At 43.3% G+C, this 21,254-nt stretch overlaps 1 protein-coding gene across 4 annotated transcripts in view; it reads left to right on the top strand.

The window, feature by feature from the left end:
• The window catches only part of STARD8 (StAR related lipid transfer domain containing 8), a 236,750-nt gene extending 224,425 nt beyond the window's left edge, over positions 1 to 12,325 (top strand). For all 4 annotated transcript variants that reach the window (XM_069747337.1, XM_069747335.1, XM_069747336.1 and 1 more), the window contains 6 exons: positions 127 to 337; positions 1,962 to 2,076; positions 4,359 to 4,580; positions 5,375 to 5,592; positions 8,884 to 9,060; positions 9,923 to 12,325. In XM_069747337.1, coding sequence (XP_069603438.1) covers positions 127 to 337; positions 1,962 to 2,076; positions 4,359 to 4,580; positions 5,375 to 5,592; positions 8,884 to 9,060; positions 9,923 to 10,040 — 1,061 coding nt within the window. In that variant the 3' untranslated portion in view covers positions 10,041 to 12,325. The remainder of the gene's footprint in view (positions 1 to 126; positions 338 to 1,961; positions 2,077 to 4,358; positions 4,581 to 5,374; positions 5,593 to 8,883; positions 9,061 to 9,922) is intronic.
• Positions 12,326 to 21,254: the final 8,929 nt, after the last annotated feature.

Here is a 21,254-nt window from a genome sequence, read left to right as displayed (position 1 = left end):
GAGGTGCCGCCCTTTTGTATCTGTAGGTTTCCTGTTCCTGAAGGGCGGATCCCCTCTCTCGTAGTGCTGTCATGGGCCTCCGAAAAATGCCGCTAGCTTAATTCTTTTTTTCTGTCTCTTCCGCAGATGTGCCCAAAGATCAGAGGTTGCGGGCAGTGCAGGCTGCAATTCTACTGATGCCAGATGAGAACAGAGAAGTCCTGCAGACATTACTGTATTTTCTAAGCGACATCTCCTCCGCTCAAGAGAATCAGATGACTCCTGGGAACCTGGCTGTGTGTCTTGCACCTTCTGTTTTCCATCTCAACATTTCCAAAAAGGAGACCACATCTCCTCGGTATGGACCTCGCCACTGACCTTTGTGTCTCTGTATGCTATAGCAATAACTGTGCAATGTTTGAGCTGTCTGTCATGTTTGTTTCATCGAATGGTTACTAGTGATTGATCAGTGACGCAACAGCTGCCTTCTGATGTATAGAGCAGAGTCAGTGTCTCGGATGTGATGTATACAGCAGTCGCAGTGTCTCATGTGATGTATACAGCAGTTGCAATGTCTTTTGTGATGTATGCAGCAGGCTCAATATATCCTACGTGATGTCTATCCACCAGTTTTAGTATCTCCTATGTGATGTATACAGCAGTCTTGCATATGATGTTTTTACAGCACTATCAGTGTGTTCTACGTGATGTATATACAGCAGTCTCAGAGGATCCTGTGGGATGTATATAGGAGGAGTTTTAGTATATCCTATATGATGAAACCACTTATTTAAAATATCACCTATGTCTCATGTGGTGGCTCTCACATCCGGTCAGAGAATGAATAAACAGATGGCCTCATATGGACTTGACTTTGTTGTCTTAGATAGGAATATTCCTTTTAAAGGGATTTTCCACAACATTTTTAAACCTGGCAAGAGGGTGGGCTTTATTTGATGATAAAAGTTATGTTCTTGCTTATGCATGAAATGTGATGTGATGATCCCACCACAGTACTGGGGTCTCTGATGTGGTCAGTGACGGAGGGCTGCACTATGTCCGCTGTTGCCGTGCATTGGTGGTTTCCCATGTGCCGTCTCTGTCTATTGTAATGCATGGGAGACACAGAAATGTTTTGAGTGTGTCTTTTTTCTATTTTATTTAATGTATGGACCCCAGCATATCATTGAGGGATGGCTGCCTGCTTCTTACAGCGATAAAACAGCCCTCCCCTAACACAGTGCCAGCCACGTGCCCCTACATTCTGTCCGAAGCAATGTGTTCTTCCTACAGAGTTCATGTGTGGCCCTCATATACAGCGTTCAGCCACGTTGCCCAATATGCTGTGTTGTGTTCCTGATCTGAGCAGGAGGCGGCTTCCCTCAGACACCCGACCACCTCTGGCTGAGTTTACAGTCTTTACGGGACGACTTTAGGGATCATTCTGCAAGCGTTGTGGGAGTCAAGGGCCACTGGTCTAACGAGTGTTATTGTTGCAAATAAGAGAAATATGTTTTTTATTTCATTGCTAAATATTCTTGTACTAAATGACACCGCTGACATACAATCTGCCACACAATATGTTGACTCTTTATAAATTAAAGGTTAATAATCCAGTATAACATGGCTTGTAATGTCGCTAATTACTTTTCCTAGTACCTGAAATACTGCATACACCTGGTTACCACCATTATGGCTCCATACCAGCGTTAATCACATTTTTAAAGACCTTCTCTGAGCAGAAGGGCTGATTGTGCAGAATGTTTTCCGGCGACCCTGTGGGTTAATGCCGCTCTATGGTAGTTGCGCTTACCATGTGTTGTGTGACCCATCTGTTAAGTCGTAAAGTTTCTGCCTGGTTATGAAAGACTTATAATATTAGTATAGTGAATGGTAAACCAGGATTAAATGCCCACATCATCCTCGGTACTTATACATAAGTAATATATCATTTGGCGGTGCTAATTCTGGGTCTTCTACAGGATCATACAGAAGAGAGGCGCCTCTGGAAAACCAGATCACAAGGATCTCAGCGAGAACATGGCTGCTACTCAAGGGCTGCTTCATATGATCTCAGAATGCAAGAAGCTCTTTCAGGTCAGTGAGAAGCCATGTTGCTGATATGGTAGAAGTGCTTTACCCATCCGCTACAGTATAATGGATATGTCTGCATTGTGTCACTCTACGCAGAATACATTCACTTCAGAAGAGATATTTAGTATGGCGGCTGGTAATGACAGGCTTGCATATGGAGCTGGTGTTTTGAAAACATGGCAGCATCAGGACACTGCCAGCCTTACCCATTCTATCAAGCAGGTGTAACATTGACATGACATTTAGGACCCCTCAGGACCTAGAAAAAGTGGCACACTGTCTGTGCTTCCTAAGCAATTGTTCTGCAGAACAGTGTCGGGACACTTTTCTGGTGCTTGGCTGACCGTGCTCCTCACTAAAAATCCTTCAGGTGTTCAGTTCATGCCCAAGATGGCTATCCGCTCCTGCTTGAACCTCCTGTGCTTCTATGGCGATAAGGGAGGCTCTCTCCTACTATAACTGGTCCCATCTGGGCATGTCTGCCTTGTAGAGTCAGCCTCTTGTATGCCGATGGCCTGACTCTTCCAGGGGCCGTAGTTTCTCCTATCCCACTCTGTTTTTCAGGAATTTCTCCCAACCACACATGGTTGCAGAAGTGCAGCGTGTGCACCAACCATGCTGACTTTCCTGACATTCAGTTAAACCCCAAGTCCAGTTGGCCTCTGACCCCTTGTTGCCAATGGCTTTATGTGTAGAAGTCACTACAAACTCTGTCCCGCTCACGCAGAAGCATCGTCCAATCACAGCACAGACCTCCTCACAATCGGAGTTGTCCTTTGACTAGGCCATGGGGCATCCTGTCCTTGGTGCTATGTAAACTATTGTCCTCAGTGACTGACTATGCCCGGGCCTCGACTCGGTCTCACATCAAGTTTTTCTGTTTGTCGTGCGTTTGCTGTAGACCTACTCACACATTTATATGGCTACTAGATGGTGGCTCGATTCTAGCGCATCGGGTATTCTAGAATATGCATGTCCACGTAGTATATTGCCCAGCCGCGTAGTATATTGCCCAGCCGCGTAGCATATTGCCCAGCCACGTAGCATATTGCCCAGTCATGTAGTATATTGCCCAGCCACGTAGTATATTGCCCAGCCACGTAGTATATTGCCCAGCCACGTAGTATATTGCCCAGCCACGTAGTATGTTGCAAAGCGATGGAGTATACAGCACAGAGCCATATAGTATACAGACTTAAAATAAAAAATAAACCTATACTCACCCTCCATTGAAGTCCCGGCCCTGTGTGCGGTGCACGCGGCGGCATCCGGTCCCAGGGTTGGTATGGGCACAGGACCTGTGATGACGTCACAGTCACATGACCGTGACGTCATGGCAGATCTTTCTCGCAGGACCTGTGATGACGTCGCGGTCACGTGACCGTGACGTCATGGAAGGTCCTTGTCACATACCATCCTTGCCACCTAAACCTGCCGCTTGCATGGAGCGGTTACCGGAGCATCGCGAGGAGCGGGAAAGGCGCTGGAATGTGAGTATATGATGATTTTTTTTTTTTTAATTATTATTCTTAACATTAGATCTTTTTACTATTGAGTCTGCATAGGCAGCATCAATACTAAAAAAGTTGGTCACACAGGGCTAATAGCAGCTTTAATGGAGTGTGTTACACCGCCGCATAACGCGGTCCATTAGCGCTGCCATTAACCTTGTGTGAGCGCTGACTGGAGGGGGGCACGGAGCGGGCACGGACTGCGGGGAGGAAGGAGCGGCCATGTTGCCGCCGGACTGCGCCAGTCGCTGATTGGTCGTGGCAATGGTCGTGGGCGTTTTGCTACGACCAATCGGCGACTTGGATTCCATGACAGACAGAGGCCGCGACCAATGAATATCTGTGACAGAAAGAAGGACAGACAGAAAGACGGAAGTGACCCTTAGACAATTATATAGTAGATATTTCAGTTCTACCTACCAGCCATGTGGCACAATGCAAAAATCACCATAATGTGAGAAGTTGGGCTCAGAGGTAATGGCCCCTTCTGACCGACACATTGTCCTGCGGGATGACCACCAGGATCGCTGTGAGGCCGCGATTTGCCAGCGCCTACGGCATCCAAATACCTGTGGTGTAACTTATCAAATCTCACAGTTTATCATTAGTACACGGTAGACTCAGCAGTTACTAAGGGTCTTTACTAAAAGCCACATTTGGCGTGTAACATTGTCATACAGTAAGTATTCCATGTTACCTAAGCCTTGTACGTGGAGTACAGCTTACCGTGAACCTCAAGAATCACATTACCAGTATGTTCTGTGTGTTCTGCAGATCCCCCATGATATGATGCTTCAGTCCCGAAATTCCTATTTAGCTGCTGATACCAATCCACTGTCACTGGAAGATCTCTGTGTAGGTTCGTCAGGCGAGACGCGAGATTTCTCTTCAGTCTTGGACAGCAGCATACAGGCTCTCCTCCATGAATCCGCAGAACGTTTTAAAGGCTGGATAAGCATGTCTGGTCCAGAGAACACGGAGCTGTCGTGTAAGAAGGTGAGATCCTCACTGGACCATGTTGGGAATATGTGCTATGTATATAATGTATGCCCAACCAACCACTTTAAGCAATAGAAATAAAAGAATGCAGCGAAAAATTATTAGGAAGCCATGAAAACCCAGAAGATATTTACACATGGCCGTAGAAACTTCTGTGTCTGAAAACGGGTTTGCATCATTCCCATTGGGATAGATTTATGCAAAGCCCTTTCTGTCTTCAGTACCTGGCAGAGACTACAACACTTCAAACCAAGATGTTCTGCAGCTCCGCTCAGTGTTTACATATAGCTGCTGCCGGAGTAAATAATCGCTAATCTTTGTGGGTACTGTCTGTTGGACCCCCACCAATCTGCTCTTCTTGTCCAATCTTGTAGATAGGTCAGCAATGCCTATGCCCAGACAATTCCTTGAAGATGAAAGCTGACCATTTATATAAGTAGACAACTTGAATCTGCCAAAATGGTTCTTAATTCTAGGTAATAGAATGGGGCAAAAGGGGGGCCTCCTTATTTACCGTTTATATTCTCTTATAGGGCATATGGACAGGGGTTGTCACAAATGTTACTCTGTATTTAAAAAAAAAAAAAAAAAAATCCAATGTAATATTAATTTTTTGTCGTTTTTATGTTGCCCCACGTCACAGTAAAATCCACTTCCACACAATTCAATGAGCGGCAGTGTGTGCAGCGCTCTATCATCTGACAGATTATGTGACAACATGGTGTAACGGAGGAAGCAGACCAAGGTGCCATTCAAAAATTGTAATACGCAGTTATCGCTTGTGTTTATAGGTTGGTGATGGAAATCCCTTGCGTTTATGGAAAGTTTCAGCAGAAGTGGAGGCTCCACCAAGCTCACTACTTCATCGTGTTTTACGGGAGCGGCACCTATGGGATGATGATCTCCTACAAGGGAGAGTGGTGGAGTCCTTAGATCAGAACACAGATCTTTTCCATTATGTGACAGACAGTATGGCACCACATCCACGTCGGCAATTCTTAGTACTACGGTATGTGCTACCTGAAGGATTGCCCCCCTTGGTCTGGGGGAAAATGTGTGTAAATGGGTTAGTAACTGGCTTAGTGATAGAAAGCAGAGGGTGGTTATAAATGGTATAGTCTCTAACTGGGTCGCTGTGACCAGTGGGGTACCGCAGGGGTCAGTATTGGGACCTGTTCTCTTCAACATATTCATTAATGATCTGGTAGAAGGTTTACACAGTAAAATATCGATATTTGCAGATGATACAAAACTATGTAAAGCAGTTAATACAAGAGAAGATAGTATTCTGCTACAGATGGATCTGGATAAGTTGGAAACTTGGGCTGAAAGGTGGCAGATGAGGTTTAACAATGATAAATGTAAGGTTATACACATGGGAAGAGGGAATCAATATCACCATTACACACTGAACGGGAAACCACTGGGTAAATCTGACAGGGAGAAGGACTTGGGGATCCTAGTTAATGATAAACTTACCTGGAGCAGCCAGTGCCAGGCAGCAGCTGCCAAGGCAAACAGGATCATGGGGTGCATTAAAAGAGGTCTGGATACACATGATGAGAGCATTATACTGCCTCTGTACAAATCCCTAGTTAGACCGCACATGGAGTACTGTGTCCAGTTTTGGGCACCGGTGCTCAGGAAGGATATAATGGAACTAGAGAGAGTACAAAGGAGGGCAACAAAATTAATAAAGGGGATGGGAGAACTACAATACCCAGATAGATTAGCGAAATTAGGATTATTTAGTCTAGAAAAAAGACGACTGAGGGGCAATCTAATAACCATGTATAAGTATATAAGGGGACAATACAAATATCTCGCTGAGGATCTGTTTATACCAAGGAAGGTGACGGGCACAAGGGGGCATTCTTTGCGTCTGGAGGAGAGAAGGTTTTTCCACCAACATAGAAGAGGATTCTTTACTGTTAGGGCAGTGAGAATCTGGAATTGCTTGCCTGAGGAGGTGGTGATGGCGAACTCAGTCGAGGGGTTCAAGAGAGGCCTGGATGTCTTCCTGGAGCAGAACAATATTGTATCATACAATTATTAGGTTCTGTAGAAGGACGTAGATCTGGGTATTTATTATGATGGAATATAGGCTGAACTGGATGGACAAATGTCTTTTTTCGGCCTTACTAACTATGTTACTATGATTGTCCTTAACCTCTGCAATGTCTCGATCTAATACTAGCCCAACAGCTTTCCTCTTTTGGTCCGGTGCTCATGCCGTTTTTTTCCTTCTACTGTATGTATAGTAGAAATACTATAACATACCATATACTATTTGTGTAGTAAATGATGATCTTACAGCTGCACAGTCGCTCCATGGTTTAGGCGGTTGCCTTGCAGCATTGGGGTCTTGGGTTCATATCCCACCAGGGACATGTTCTCCCCATGTATGCTTGGCGTTCCTTCAGGAGATCCTGCTCCATTATGGATATACAGTGCCATATAAAAGTTTAGTCTGGTCAAAATGACTGTTATTGTGATCAGTTAAGCAAGTTGATAAAGATGGCACATTTCCTTTGTATTTTAAGCAAAAATACATATATTTTCATTTTTTACATTTTAAAAATTACAAAAAGGAAAGTGGGCCAATGCAAAAGTTTGGGCATCCTGCATGGTTAGTATCTAGTAGCACCTCCTTTTGCAAGTATCACAGCTTGTAAACACTTTTTGTAACCAGCCAAGAGTCTTTCAATTCTTGTTTAAGGGATTTTCATCCATTCTTCCTTGGAAAATTATTCCAGTTCTGTGAGATTCCTGGATCATCTTGCATGCACTGCTATTTTGAGGTCTGACCACAGATTTTCAATGATGATCACATCAGGGGACTGTGAGGGCGATTGTACAACCTTCATCTTGCGCCTTTTGAGGTCGTCTATTGTGGATTTTGACGTGTGTTTAGGATCATTATCAATTTGTAGAAGCCATCCTCTTTTAATCTTCAGCTTTTTACAGATGGTGTTATGTTTGCATCAAGAGTTTGTTGAAATTTTTAAGAATCTATTCTCTCTACCCTTGAGATGTTCCCCGTGCCATTGGCAGCAACACAACCCCAAAGCACAATTGAACCACTCCATGCTTAATGGTTGGATGCAGGAGAGATTTTATTCTGATGATTTTTCCATGAAAGTCATATTTCTGCAGATTAAAATCCAAGGGAAAAGAAAGCGGTCACTGGGGAGCACTGTGAGTGTTGCAATTAATAATGAAGGCAAAAGGTCCACTGCAGCTCCAGCCGTTAACCTTCTAAGAGGATACAAAATGCAGTAGAAAATAACGGTTCTAGGAGCGCTGGAAATGAGACCAAGACAAGGATTTTAGTGTTGAACCACAACACGTTTCAACGGTTAAACAGTCTTCATCAGGTGGACCGTTATTATTATTTTCTACTGCATATTTGTGCAGGTGTCTCTGAACGGTAGAAGAATGAACCACAAGTCCAGAATCTGCTAAATCTTTCTGAAGGTCTTTTTCAGTCAAGCTGGGGTTCTGATTTGCCTCTCTTGCCATCCTACGAGTAGCTCTCACTGAATTTTTGCTTTGTCTTCCAGACTTTAACTTGACCGACACTTTTACTGTTGCCATTTCTTACGTTTCGAACTGAGGAAAGGGCAACTTGAAAACACTTTGCGATCTTCTTATAGCCTTCTCCTGCTCTGTGGGCCTCCACCATTTTCATTTTCAGAGTGCTAGGCAGCTGCTTAGAAGAACTAATGGCTGCTGTGTTTTGGCACAAGGTTAGAGGAGGCTGGGTATTTATAAAGTTGGGAAATTTGCATCACCGGTCCTTTCCCAACAACGATGGTGAACAAGCCATAACCCTAACAGGCTAATTAAGGTCTGAAACCTTGGTCAAAGTTATCTGAGCACACAAATCACCAAGGGTGTCAAAACTTTTGTATAGGCCCATTTTCCTGTTAGTAATTTTTAAAATGTAAAAAATGGCTATATATCTTTTTTCCCTAAAATACAAAGGACATGTAAGATCTAGGAGAGCCTACTGGCCTTTCCCATTTGCCAATATTACTTTACACATAGACATCTGATCCAGAGCTAGACTTTGCCAGGAGGGTACGTCTGCAGCTTTTAGTACTAATTGAAAGACTCTTTGGTGTGTCTGTGGGCACCATTCCTGCTACTAGAATCATTCTGTACTTTAAAGTTCTCCTTGAAAACAAAGTCTTGGTCTTGAACTTAAAAAGCGCAAAAGGCTTCAAGGAAATAACATTTACTGTTTTGTGTTTTAATCAATTGGTTATTTCTACTTTGGATAATTTGTCACATCCAGGAAATGGCGAACAGACCTGCCCAGAGGAGGGTGTGCGTTGGTGTCTACTTCTTTGGACCATGCTACTGGCCAGTTGGATGAAGGTGTCCAGGCTGTAATCCTAAGCTCTCAGTACCTCATGGAGCCCTGTGGGATGGGACGCTCTAAGTTAACCTATATCTGCAGAGCTGATCTGAGGTAAAGTGGGTTACACCTAATATCAAACATGATACATAAAAAAAAAAAACCTTTTAAGGGGTTGTCCATTATTGGAAACCAGCTTAATCAATTCAAGACCTTAATTAAAATAAAAACGGTGTATGCTCACCACCCGCATGGGTGCCCTTCCAGCGATGTTTGCCAACCTATACATGCACTGCAGCCTTATTGCTATTGGTGAAATGGCGAAGGAACTATCCTCATAACCATACTGTCCTTATAGGGGCTGTCCGCTTCTGACAATCCATACTTGTTACTAGTAGGATGTGACCCGGCTTTGCACGAGTCCATTTGCTTTCACTGTTTGTGCATGTGGTTTGCTATTGGGATGAAACCAACATATCTGAGTTATGAGCAGGAATGTTATGTCTTTCGTGGTGTCCTGAAGATATTTCCATCAATGTTTGCTTTTGTATGCTGCCTTTTTGTAAATTCGTAGAGAACTATAGGTCCTAAAGAGCTGCAACCCGGCCTAGAACCTTCAAAAGCACCTGACTTGCCTATGTTGTAAATTTTGATGCTGATTGGTTTGGTCGTTTGGCTGTGCAGAAATAACAGAAATTTATTTTGATATGTATAAAGATCTGGAAGTCGGTCACCGGTGAATAGGACGGGGAAAGATAGGAGTCTTAAGTGCAATGTTTTGTGCCATGTTGGCTAACAGAAGAGCTGATCTGTCACCAAACTAGTCTGCCCTCCATCCGGGCAACATAGTATGAGGACAGATCTCCTTACCGAGACCCAGAGAAAGCCTCTGATACGTACAGTCCTTAGTGCTGCCTTAGCAATGACGTAAAGTGACAATATCTTGGTGTTTACCATCATCTTTTTCTGCTTGCAGGGGGCGTTCTCCTGACTGGTACAACAAGGTATTTGGACACCTCTGTGCAATGGAGGTAGTCCGAATTCGTAATTCATTTCCTCCTCTTAGTCCTGGTGGGCCGGAAACCAAGCTCTAAGTGCAAGAAAGTCTGAGTGACCATATTGTCAGAAGACACAGTATGGGAGAATCTTTTGACCAGAGCTTCGATGTGGACATTTCTGCCAACGTATGAGGCGATGCAACAGGAAAATCTTTTTGCCTCCACCTACGGTGCTTGAAATGACGGGGTCCACATAACAGTGGTTTCAAGAGCATGGGTTGAGGACGGTGGCATCACTCATCCTTGGGTTGGTTTCTTGAAAATCAATCCATAGCTAAAGAGGATGAGAAAAGTGACTGTTGTGCTGCCAACCCGAGAGGATGGCAATGTGCAAGATACTATTGGAAAAGTATTCTTGCGCTGCTACTTAGGAAGATGCTAAGAAAGATCAGTATTGTGTATTTTGTCTTTATGTGTGTTCTGTGACTCGGTGATGCCAGTAAGCAGGGTTTGGTATGTGTAAGCTGAATTATTGGCTATCGAGTGTGAATGTCCTGACGTGACTGAGGTGCAGAGCTTTGTATGAAGGTGGTGTGATGAATGTGATGTAACTGGTTTCACCTATTTATACCTGCTTCAGAGTAGAACTGGACTTTTTAGCACATAACATGAACCTGTCTGTCCGGTTTCGTCATTCCGTTAGAACAGCAGGTTTGCAAAATGGATCAATGTACAACATAGCGACTGCCAAAATGATCCTAGAGATTATTAGATCAGCTGTGGAGACCTTTTCTGACACCGCACTACGGTTTACTAGAAGTTATCGTGGTGTCCTACCATTATATTGACCTATCCAGCCTTAGTTAGGTTCCAAAGAGAACCGTTGTAGGAGCCCTTGCAGAAAAGTTGATTTATGTAGTGAAGACTCGGCGGCAATCCTTTGTTGTGCTGCCCAGCTGTCCTTGTGGTATTACCACTCTAGCACCTTGACAACTGCCCCTGTTAGCTGTGCTGCGGGCGCAGAGCTATGACTGACCCTTCTCTGGTTGTGTCTGCCCTATGGATGTGTGACTGGAGTGGGCTCTACTCTCCATATACAGACTTGTCTGCTGTTTGTGTTGTGCGGGATCTGTGGAGGAACACGGTCGTCGTCTTATCATTACTGGGACCAGGCAATGGCACAACTGCAAATGTTACAAAGTTGCTTGAGTATTTCAGTTGACATGGTCATCATCCATGTCTTTCTGTTCTATCATTTCATTGTCCTGACATGTCCTGTTTAGTAATTACATGTATTTCTCATTAAAGGGAACCTGCCAGCTGCACTAACCCCCCCCAAAATCACCACCGCTCCTCTACTTACTGTACCCTACTTCTTCAATATAACTTCCACCTTCTTTTGGCTTTGATATCTCCCTATACTTTCAAAATTGAGTTTTATTCTGCATCCGCGCTATAGAAATGTCTTAGGACTAGACCAGCAGGGCATAATGTTCCTGGACTAGTCCTGCTTCCCACCTTGTTTGCACGCGCCTCTGTGCATGATTTCCTTATTTTGCATGAGCGATGTTTCCGTGGCCTCCTTGTAAATCACATGCATGTGCACAGTGAGGCGCTCTATCGCCCTCATAGTGTACAATGATGTCGGGTGCACGTTCCCCAGCTTCACCAGCGCACTGCACATGCCCAGGGAGTCAGAATGTCTCATGAGATTTGCCAATAGCCGATATTTCCCTATAAATATCCGTTTTGCATCATCTCTTCATAACATGTGCCGTGCCCTTCATTATTCCTTGTGGAAATGCATGACTAAACTGACTGCTGATCATATCATTCTCCTTGCCTATATGATATATCTCTACACTTTATCACACGCAAGCCAATGCCCTATTAGTAAGAGAAATGGTAATGCCCAGTGGACGATTTACTATAGGACATGACAGGAGAACCGACAGGACCTTTTTAAAATATCATTATTCAGATTAGAAATGAAGTAAGCCTTCACTATATCCTTGACCTGCTGTACACTTGTGTAATCCAGGGACCCGAGGTCCGAGCAGTGGCCATCTCTTCTGGCCAGGCCTGGTTGGCTAATCTCGCCCTACAGTAGAGAAGAAGTGGGGGCAGATTTCATGTGATTGTCACTTAATTTCCTGACTTTGGGACTCTTTTCATAGCCATCTCTATGTAGGACAGTGTCTAAAGATGATTGTTATATATGTACAGGTAAATTTTATAATATATTATTTTTTCTACTGTTCCGTCACCATATGACTGTGCCAGGTTCAACCATTTCCAATCAGTGTTTCTATTTAAGGGAAGTATTTGTAATATAATTTTGCTTTTATTCAAAGAAACTATAATAAAATCTACCAAATAATTTCTGTGCATGTTTGTCTGTATCATTAAGAAATGAGGTTCCAACAATGGATAAATGAACAAGGAATCGCCAAGGTGCCCAGAAATGAGTCGTTTTCTATTGATGTCTGTTAAATGGATGACCGCCCCCCCCAAAAAAAAAATTATGATATATTATATTTAATAACCAGCAAAGGCTAAACAGACAGCTGCGGGCTGATATTAATAGCCTGGGAAGGTGTCATGGATATTGGCCCCCTCTCAGACTAATAACATAAGCCCTCAGCCTTACTAGAAATGGCGCATCCATTAGATGCGCCAGTTCTGGCGCTTAGCCTCTGCTCTTCCCAGTTGTGCTGGTGCGTTGGGAGTTTGAGTAATGGTTTTGGGGTTGATGTCACCTGTTTTATTTATTTTAATTTATGAATACGCAATATTTTCTCTGTACAGTTGCTCCATAGTCACACATCACCTTTCTTATGTATTTTAATTCTCTTCTGATTGTTATTTTAATGTATATTTGTATTAGTATCCCCATTTTTAATTCTATAAAGCAAAAATGTAACAGCACAATACCAATAAGTGGGTGCACAAGTCTCCTCAGCGCAGTATCCAGCACATGCCCAAATCCAGATAAGAAAAAAGGAAGGCAGCACTCCAAAGGTTTTATGGATGGGGAAAAAAAATGTGGTTTTATTCAGACCCACATAGCATGGCAACGCTGCGACTCACACTGAGCCTTTTTCAACCAATGGCAAAAAAAAAATGTTTGAAAATTTTTTTTATTTCGTTTTTTTTTTTTTAGTTATCTTCCTTTCACCACCTCACTCCTCCTTACCGTGCATTTTAATTTTCCTCATATAATTCTCCCATCCCGAGTCACGAAAACACACCAACTTAGTAAACTATTTTCGCCCTTCCAGATTTCTACTATTTCCATTTGTTAGAACGACTTCCTTTCTAAATGAAATATCTATTCATTTTTCGCCACTCCTTAAAACGCCATTCGCTGCACAAAAAACCATTTACAATATTTTGGTTTTTTTTTCACTTGATAAAAGCGCTGGTATGGCATTGAAACACGTTGTGAATAAAAAGCCTTTTCGTAATCATCATTTCTGAAGAATTGATTTGCTCCAGTAGTGCAGTCCACCTACATGTTCATCCCACTGGATCCGATATCTCTTGGAGGATTTCTCCACCAGCCACGGAGCAGCAGCAGCTATTTTTCTTCGTGGCTACATAGGAGTTGTGCCTGTCACAGCCCCACCAGGTGAGTGTCACCAGCATCTCCTACTCTCCCTCCATAGGGGATCACCCTATTGTGCGCTCTGTTTCCCACTGCTAGATTTACTTTAACATAGTTGCTACTGCACAAATGGGGACATGGCAGGGAGTGGATGGGAAGGAGCGCTACTCGGCATTTAGATCACTCATTCCATTGGAATAGATTATGGGCTCCATTATCAGAGACCCTGAGGTGCCAGAACAGCAGAAACCCCCACTAGGGACCTCATATTGGAAATATTACTGCTTAGGGATTTCCTCTGATGGTTTAGTGAGTACACACGGTAGTGTGTAGTGACCCCACAGGTGCATCACAAGATTTTAGAACATTGGGATGTGGAAATACCTTTTGGCAGTAAAAAATGGGTTAATAGGTGAAACTAGACCCGACAATTTATTGCGCGGTTTCTGCCTTATATGTCATCTTATATGTCACTACTAGGCCACACGTCCGGGCTGAGAGGGAAGAAGCGCTATTTGGCTTTTGGAGAAAAGATTTTGCTACAATGGTTTGTGGAGCCCCTAAGGTGGCAGAGTAGCAGAAAACCCCCAAAAGTGACCCCATTGTGAAAACTGCACCTCTCAATGAATTCATCTACGGCTGCAGTGACTACTTTGTAACATCCACGTCAGGCTTTTTTTTCTGGAGAATTGCAAATATGCCAGTTTAGTACCCATTTATTGTGCCCCTTACAGTGTAGCGTCCCCCTACATTTTGCCCCCTACAGTGTAACAACCCCCTATATTGTGCCCCCTACAGTGTAGCGTCCCTACATTGTGCCCCCGACAGTGTAGCGCCCCTTACAGTGTAACAACTCCCTACACTGTGCCCCCTACAGTGCAGCGCCCCCCTACATCGTGCCCAGCTTGTGCTTCTGGTGAAACATACCTCATAACTTGAGTGCTCTCTCCCCACTACAATAATACCAAACATGGCCGCTTACTGTGGTGTAGGCACAGTGGGGCTCAGAAGAAGGGGGACATCTGGATTTGGTACAGCAGACTCGACTTGATTTTATTTGAGGACGTGGGAGCCATGTCCCGTTTTGGACCTGAGCAGAGGCTGGTTTTGTGCGGGAAAAATTAGGGATCTTTTTGGTAACATTTTGGGGTACGTAACATTTTTTTGATCGCTTCCAGAATCAGGCGAGGATCCCATTCTTGTGTTCTATTCTGAGCACTTTCCATGCAAAAATGCTATTCTGACAAAACCCCCAACAAAACCACCCACCATGGGACAAATGGAGACCCTTCATACGATTGGCGCCTGCTCCGGTGGAATCCATCTTTTTAGGCACGTACAGATCTGTGGTTGCCCACACTTGTGGGCTAAAAAGACGCCTAAAATGATGGGACACCACCGGAACACAGACCAGTCCAAAATGACTCCATCTGCCTCATAAGTGAGTGGTTCCATCCAGGGTTTTGTCTGAATCGCGGTTTTGGGGAATTTACACAGAAACCCTGACGTAAGCGCTCGGTGCAGGACAGGAGAATATAAAGTAAATAAAGCGAGACGGTAAAATAAAAAAAAAATTAAAAGCAATTGCAGAATTGCACTTTTTTTTTTTTTTGTGTGTGCAATTTCAGGGCACTTGGATTGTTTTCCCGCCTTCCAGAGCAACGCACACTAAAATGAATGAGGTCACTCAAAAGTTAAAACTCGTATCCGCATGTGTACGGAAAATTAAAAAGTTCTGGCTCTTAGCAGAGAGGGAGGAAAAAATAGAAATTGGTTGCAATTTTAATGAGACTCAGTTTGGTTGAATGAAGCATGTATTCTCAGAGATCTTTGCAGATTGAGGAGTAGGCTGGGCATTTTGCAGATTTATTTGTAGAGAAATCATGAAAGGTTAAAATTTAGTCTCCTTTTTTTTTTTTCCCCCCTTTCTAGAGGAGCCTTTTCTGTAAGCCTCCAGAATTATGATCTTATATTGGTAGATTTTTTGACTGGTTCCAGATGATGTTTTGTTTTCAATGGCTAGAGAGTCAGGAAGCCATCGGTCAGTTGGCAGCAGAGTTGAGCTGAATTGTAGTAAGCAGGGATGAGCAGTATGACTGACTGACTTTTCCCATATTACTACTAATCAACCAATAAAATCCAACTTTTATTTGGTCTTTAAATGAGTTTTTAGGATTTGAGTGCACCAACCTTTGCTGAGATGACATTAAGGCCCCGTCACACTTAGCGACGCTAAAGCGATCCCGACAACGATACGACCTATCAGGGATCGTTGCTGCGTCGCTATGTGGTCGCTGGTGAGATGACAAACAGTGAGATCTTCCCAACGACGCAGCAGCGATGCGGCGACCTGTAGCAACCTGTACAACGATGTCGTTGGTCGTTGTGACCCTGTCACATGGCAGCTATTATGACGATTCAGACCTCGATGAGGGACGTCCTGTGTGACGTTGTAGTCACACAGGCGTGCATTTGCGTTGCCTTTTCTGCGCCCATTCAGTTCCGATTGGTGGTTTGCAGATTAAGGAAAAATGAAAACGCATTTGAGACCCCAATCGATACCTTCCGTGCACAAAATATAGGTGTCAGAAGAACCGTTGAAGAATAGATACATCGAAGAGGAGTCGCAGGCCGGAGAACTCTACAATGATCTGCAAACCACCACGCGGTCAGGAACAAAGGATGGAAGCGCTACTATGTCGCCTTCTGTTGAAGGCATGACCGCCAATCAGAACGCAGTAGCGACCACCAATCGGAGCGGAGGGGTGGGGAAAAGGCAACGCAAATGCACGCCTATGTGTCGGTGTCTGAGTCGTCAACGAAGTCGTTGGTAAGGTGTCAAACACAGCGGTGTGTGCTACCCAGCGGGACCTCAACGATCAAAAAAAGGTCCAGGCCATTCCGACACGACCAGCGATCTCACAGCAGGGGCCTGGTCACTGCTACGTGTCACACAAAGCGAGATCGCTACTGAGGTCGCTGTTGCGTCACAAAACTTGTGACTCAGCAGCAATCTCGCTAGCGACCTCGCTTAGTGTGAAGTAGCCTTTACAGTTGAGTATTGGTCTTGCATCAGATAAAGCAGAAGGGTTTATTGAAATCAGTACTTTTCAAGACCATTCAGTATGGTAGGTGTAGTATATTATTTGACCACTAGATGGTGGGATTGCCTTATAAGTTAATGCCAATATTCAAAAAACTGAACTCGGAAATTATAGGCCAGTAAGCTTAACCTCTACTGTGGGTAAAATCCTGGAGGGTATTCTAAGGCAGGGGTGTCAAACTGCATTCCTCGAGGGCTGCAAACAGGTCATTTTTTCAGGATTTCCTTGTACTGCACAGGTGATAATTTAATCATCTACACACATAATGATTGCAGCACCTTGTGCAATGCTAAGGAAATCTTGAAAACACGCATGGTTTGCGGCCCTCGAGGAATGCAGTTTGACACCCCTGTTCTAAGGGATGCTATACTGGAGTATCTGAAGAGGAATAACCTCATGACCCAGTATCAGCACGGGTTTACTAGGGACCGTTCATGTCAGACTAATCTGATCAATTTCTAAGAAGAGGAAAGTTCCGGACTGGACCAAGGGAACCCAGTGGACGTAGTGTATATGGACTTTTCAAAAGCTTTTGATACGGTGCCACACGAAAGGTTGATACATAAAATGAGAATAATGGGGATAGGGGAAAATGTGTAAGTGGGTTAAGAACTGGCTCGGGGATAGGAAACAAAGGGTGGTTATTAATGGAGCACACTCGGACTGGGTCGCGGTTAGCAGTGGGGTACCACAAGGGTCAGTATTGGGTCCTCTTCTTTTAACATATTTATTAATGACCTTGTAGGGGGCATACAGAGTAGAATTTCAATTTTTGCAGATGACACTAAACTCTGCAGGGTAATCAATACAGAGGAGGACAATTTTATATTACAGGATGATTTATGTAAACTAGAAGCTTGGGCTGATAAATGGTAAATGAGCTTTAATGGGGATAAATGTAAGGTCATGCACTTGGGTAGAAGTAATAAGATGTATAACTATGGGCTTAATTCTAAAACTCTGGGCAAAACCGTCATTGAAAAAGACCTGGGGGTATGGGTGGATGACAAACTCATTCAGTGGCCAGTGTCAGGCAGCTGCTACAAAGGCAAATAAAATAATGGCATGCATTAAAAGAGGCATAGATGCTCATGAGGAGAACATAATTTTACCTCTATACAAGTCACTTGTTCGACCACACTTAGAATACTGTGCACAGTTCTGGTCTCCGGTGTATAAGAAAGACATAGCGGAACTAGAGCGGGTGCAGAGAAGAGCGACCAAGGTTATTAGAGGACTGGGGGGTCTGCAATACCAAGATAGGTTATTACACTTTGGGCTATTTAGTTTGGAAAAACGAAGGCTAAGGGGTGATCTTATTGCAATGTATAAATATATGAGGGGACAGTACAAAGACCTTTCTGATGATCTTTTTAATCATAGACCTGAGACAGGGACAAGGGGTCATCCTCTACGTCTGGAGGAAAGAAGGTTTAAGCATAATAACAGACGCGGATTCTTTACTGTAAGAGCAGTGAGACTATGGAACTCTCTGCCGTATGATGTTGTAATGAGTAATTCATTACTTAAATTTAAGAGGGGACTGGATATCTTTCTGGAAAAGTATAATGTTACAGGGTATATACACTAGATTCCTTGTTAGGGCGTTGATCCAGGGAACTGGTCTGATTGCCGTATGTGGAGTCGAGAAGGAATTTTTTTTTCCCCAATGTGGAGCTTACTCTTTGCCACATGTGTTTTTTTGCCTTCCTCTGGATCAACATGTTGGGGCATGTTAGGTTAGGCTATGGGTTGAACTAGACGGACTTAAAGTCTTCTTTCAACCTTAATAACTATGTTATAAGCTGAATTCTGCTACTTCTTGGGTAAAAGCTCAGTGAGACCATGATACAGACCTGGGCAAGCAGGAAATTCAGCAGTCTGATAAATGTTGTGCCCATAGGAGGTAATAATATAGGATAAATGCTAGGATGCACCTCCAGCAGGCAATTAGATAAAATGAGGCAAATCAAAATTGTAGGTGTCTTATCTATCTGTGGTGTCTTGGATGCAGATGCATTACCCCCAATGGACACTACAGAGAGAGCCAGCATTATTAGGCTCCACTGCAGGAGTCCCACAACAGTGAAAGGGAACTTGAAATGTCAAAAAGTGGTATTACTATTAACCGCAGCTATATGGGTCTAATCTGTAGGTTGAAGGGGTTCTTGAAAAATGGAATAAAATAACCAATAAATGTTAAGCGTTTTTCAAAATACACTTATTTAGCAAAAATGTATGCTTTATGTAGAAAAATATTTAGAATTGAGAGTCCTCAGTGGTTGATACCTTTTAATGGCTAACTGAAAAGATGGTAACAATTTGCAAGCTTTCGAGACTACACAGGTCTCTTCATCAGGCAAAGACTAAAACAAATTCTAAAGAATCACATATTTATGCACAACATAGTATAACTAATCCCACACATATATCGGTGGGAAGAAAGAAGAGATCCCAAGATAAAAACAAATGTTTATTGGTATAATTAAAATTATTGAACAATAAAAAAGCAAAATAACCGTAGGGGACACCATAACACAAGGAAAAAACACAAGTAGTCTACTCTCAATAGACATCCAGATAAGGCCAGAAGATGAACACTCTTAATGCAGGAATGAATGTGTCACATGGATTTATGTCTTTTTACATCAACTAAGGAACTTGCTCCTCAGACGATGAAGGGTCATTACAACAGAGACCCTAATCACAGGACAATAAAACAATCCTTATCTAAGAATTGGCCCAATATTTATGGACGTAACTGTTTATCACCCATGGTAATTCTGCTTCATGTCACCTGGCTTATCCATGGTTTTTTTTCCCCTCTTTTTTTTTTCTATACTATGTTGGGCATAAATATGTGATTCTTCAGAATTTGTTTGTCTTTGCCTGATGAAGAGACGTATGTAGTCTCGAAAGCTTGCAATGTGTTACCATCTTTTCAGTTAGCCCTTAAAAGGTATCAACCACTGAGGACTCTCAATTCTAAATATTTTTCTATCTACTGGCTAACACGGTACCAAGATATACTGTATTTCTTTCCTGCTTTATGTAGTGCACTCTCAGGACACGCAGTAGGACGGGCTGCGTGATGAATAGCGGTCGGGTCAGAGCAGCGTCCTGTCAGGCATGGTGACCGCACATTCCTCTGTTCTGTCCACCTGACACGACACGGAGTGGAGCCGAAGTAACAGGAAGATAAACACCTTTATCTGACTCAGGGCTCAAAATACCCATTTGCTAGAAAAAAAAGGTCCGATTTCCGGACCAAAAAAACGGATGAGTGTCATGCAAGTGTAATGCGATTTCCATGTGACTTTTTTTTTCTCTCCACGGAACATCCATATTGCATCCGTATGCAATGCGATCTTAACATGAGGTTTTACATGCAGCCATTCCCTCTATGTAAAAGCTCATGCTAAAATCACATTGTAAAAACGGTAATTAGACATACCGCTAATTGTATTTCCAGGAATCCATCCTGACAGCACCATAGAGGACGTCCTTCTTATCCGTAATGGGACAGGAAACACGAGAGGTTAAAAGGACCCTCCCCTACCACCCTTCAGTGCTTTTCAAAGTAACACATCTGTATGGATGCAAAAAATAAGGTTTATTCCAGCAAAATAATCAGTCATACAAATGTTACATCACATGAGTATACATAACAACATTAGGGAAGGAACTAACAGTGCTGTCAGGATGGATTCCTGGAAATACAATTACCGGTAGGTCTAATTACCGTTTTCCAGGTCACCACCTGACAGCACCATGGAGAAATACCAAAGGAGGATGGTATTTAGGGTGGGACTACTGCCTTGAAGTACCTTTCTACCAAAGGCTAACTGCATTGATACTACATCTAGCTTATAATGTTTGGAAAAGGTACTAAGGCTGGACCAAGATGCAGCTCTGCAGATTTGTTCTGCCGTAGCTCCCCCTTTCTCTGCCCATGACGTGACCATGGCCCTAGATGAATGGGCCCTAAGATCAACTGGGGAACTCTTTCCCTGCACTTCATAAGCTAGACTAATTGTAGTCTTTATCGATCTCGCAATGGTTGCTTTAGACACTTTTTTCCCCTTATTTGGGCCACTAAACTAGACAAAGAGATTATCTTGTCTCCAGGGTCGAGTTTACTCAAGGTATTTGAGTACCGTTTCCCTAACGTCCAAATTATGGTAAAACCTTTCCTTCTGATTTTTAGGGAACTGAAAAAAGAGGGAAGAACGATTTCCTGATTCATATTAGAATTTGAGACGACTTTCGGGCGAAAGTCCGGATCGAGTCTTAAGACTAGTCTATCGTCGAAAATCTGTAAATACGGATTCTGGACGGATAAAGCCTGTAATTCTCCTAGTCTTTTTGCTGACGTAATCGCCACTAAGAATCCAGTTTTAAGGGAAAGTTTACGAATATCTATGCTCCCCGCTACATCCCACAGCTGTTCGCATAGATCATTAAGGACCAGGTTAAGGTCCCAAGGTGGCATCGATCTCCTACTTAAAGGTTTTAGTCTCTGAACTGCCCTAGAAAACCGACTTATCCAGGGGTGAGCTGACAGAGGGAAGTCATAAAATACACCCAGGGCTGCTATCT

Source organism: Ranitomeya imitator, chromosome 2, assembly GCF_032444005.1.
Source record: "Ranitomeya imitator isolate aRanImi1 chromosome 2, aRanImi1.pri, whole genome shotgun sequence".
NCBI lineage: Eukaryota > Metazoa > Chordata > Amphibia > Anura > Dendrobatidae > Ranitomeya > Ranitomeya imitator.
This window is presented reverse-complemented; position numbering and strand designations above follow the sequence as displayed.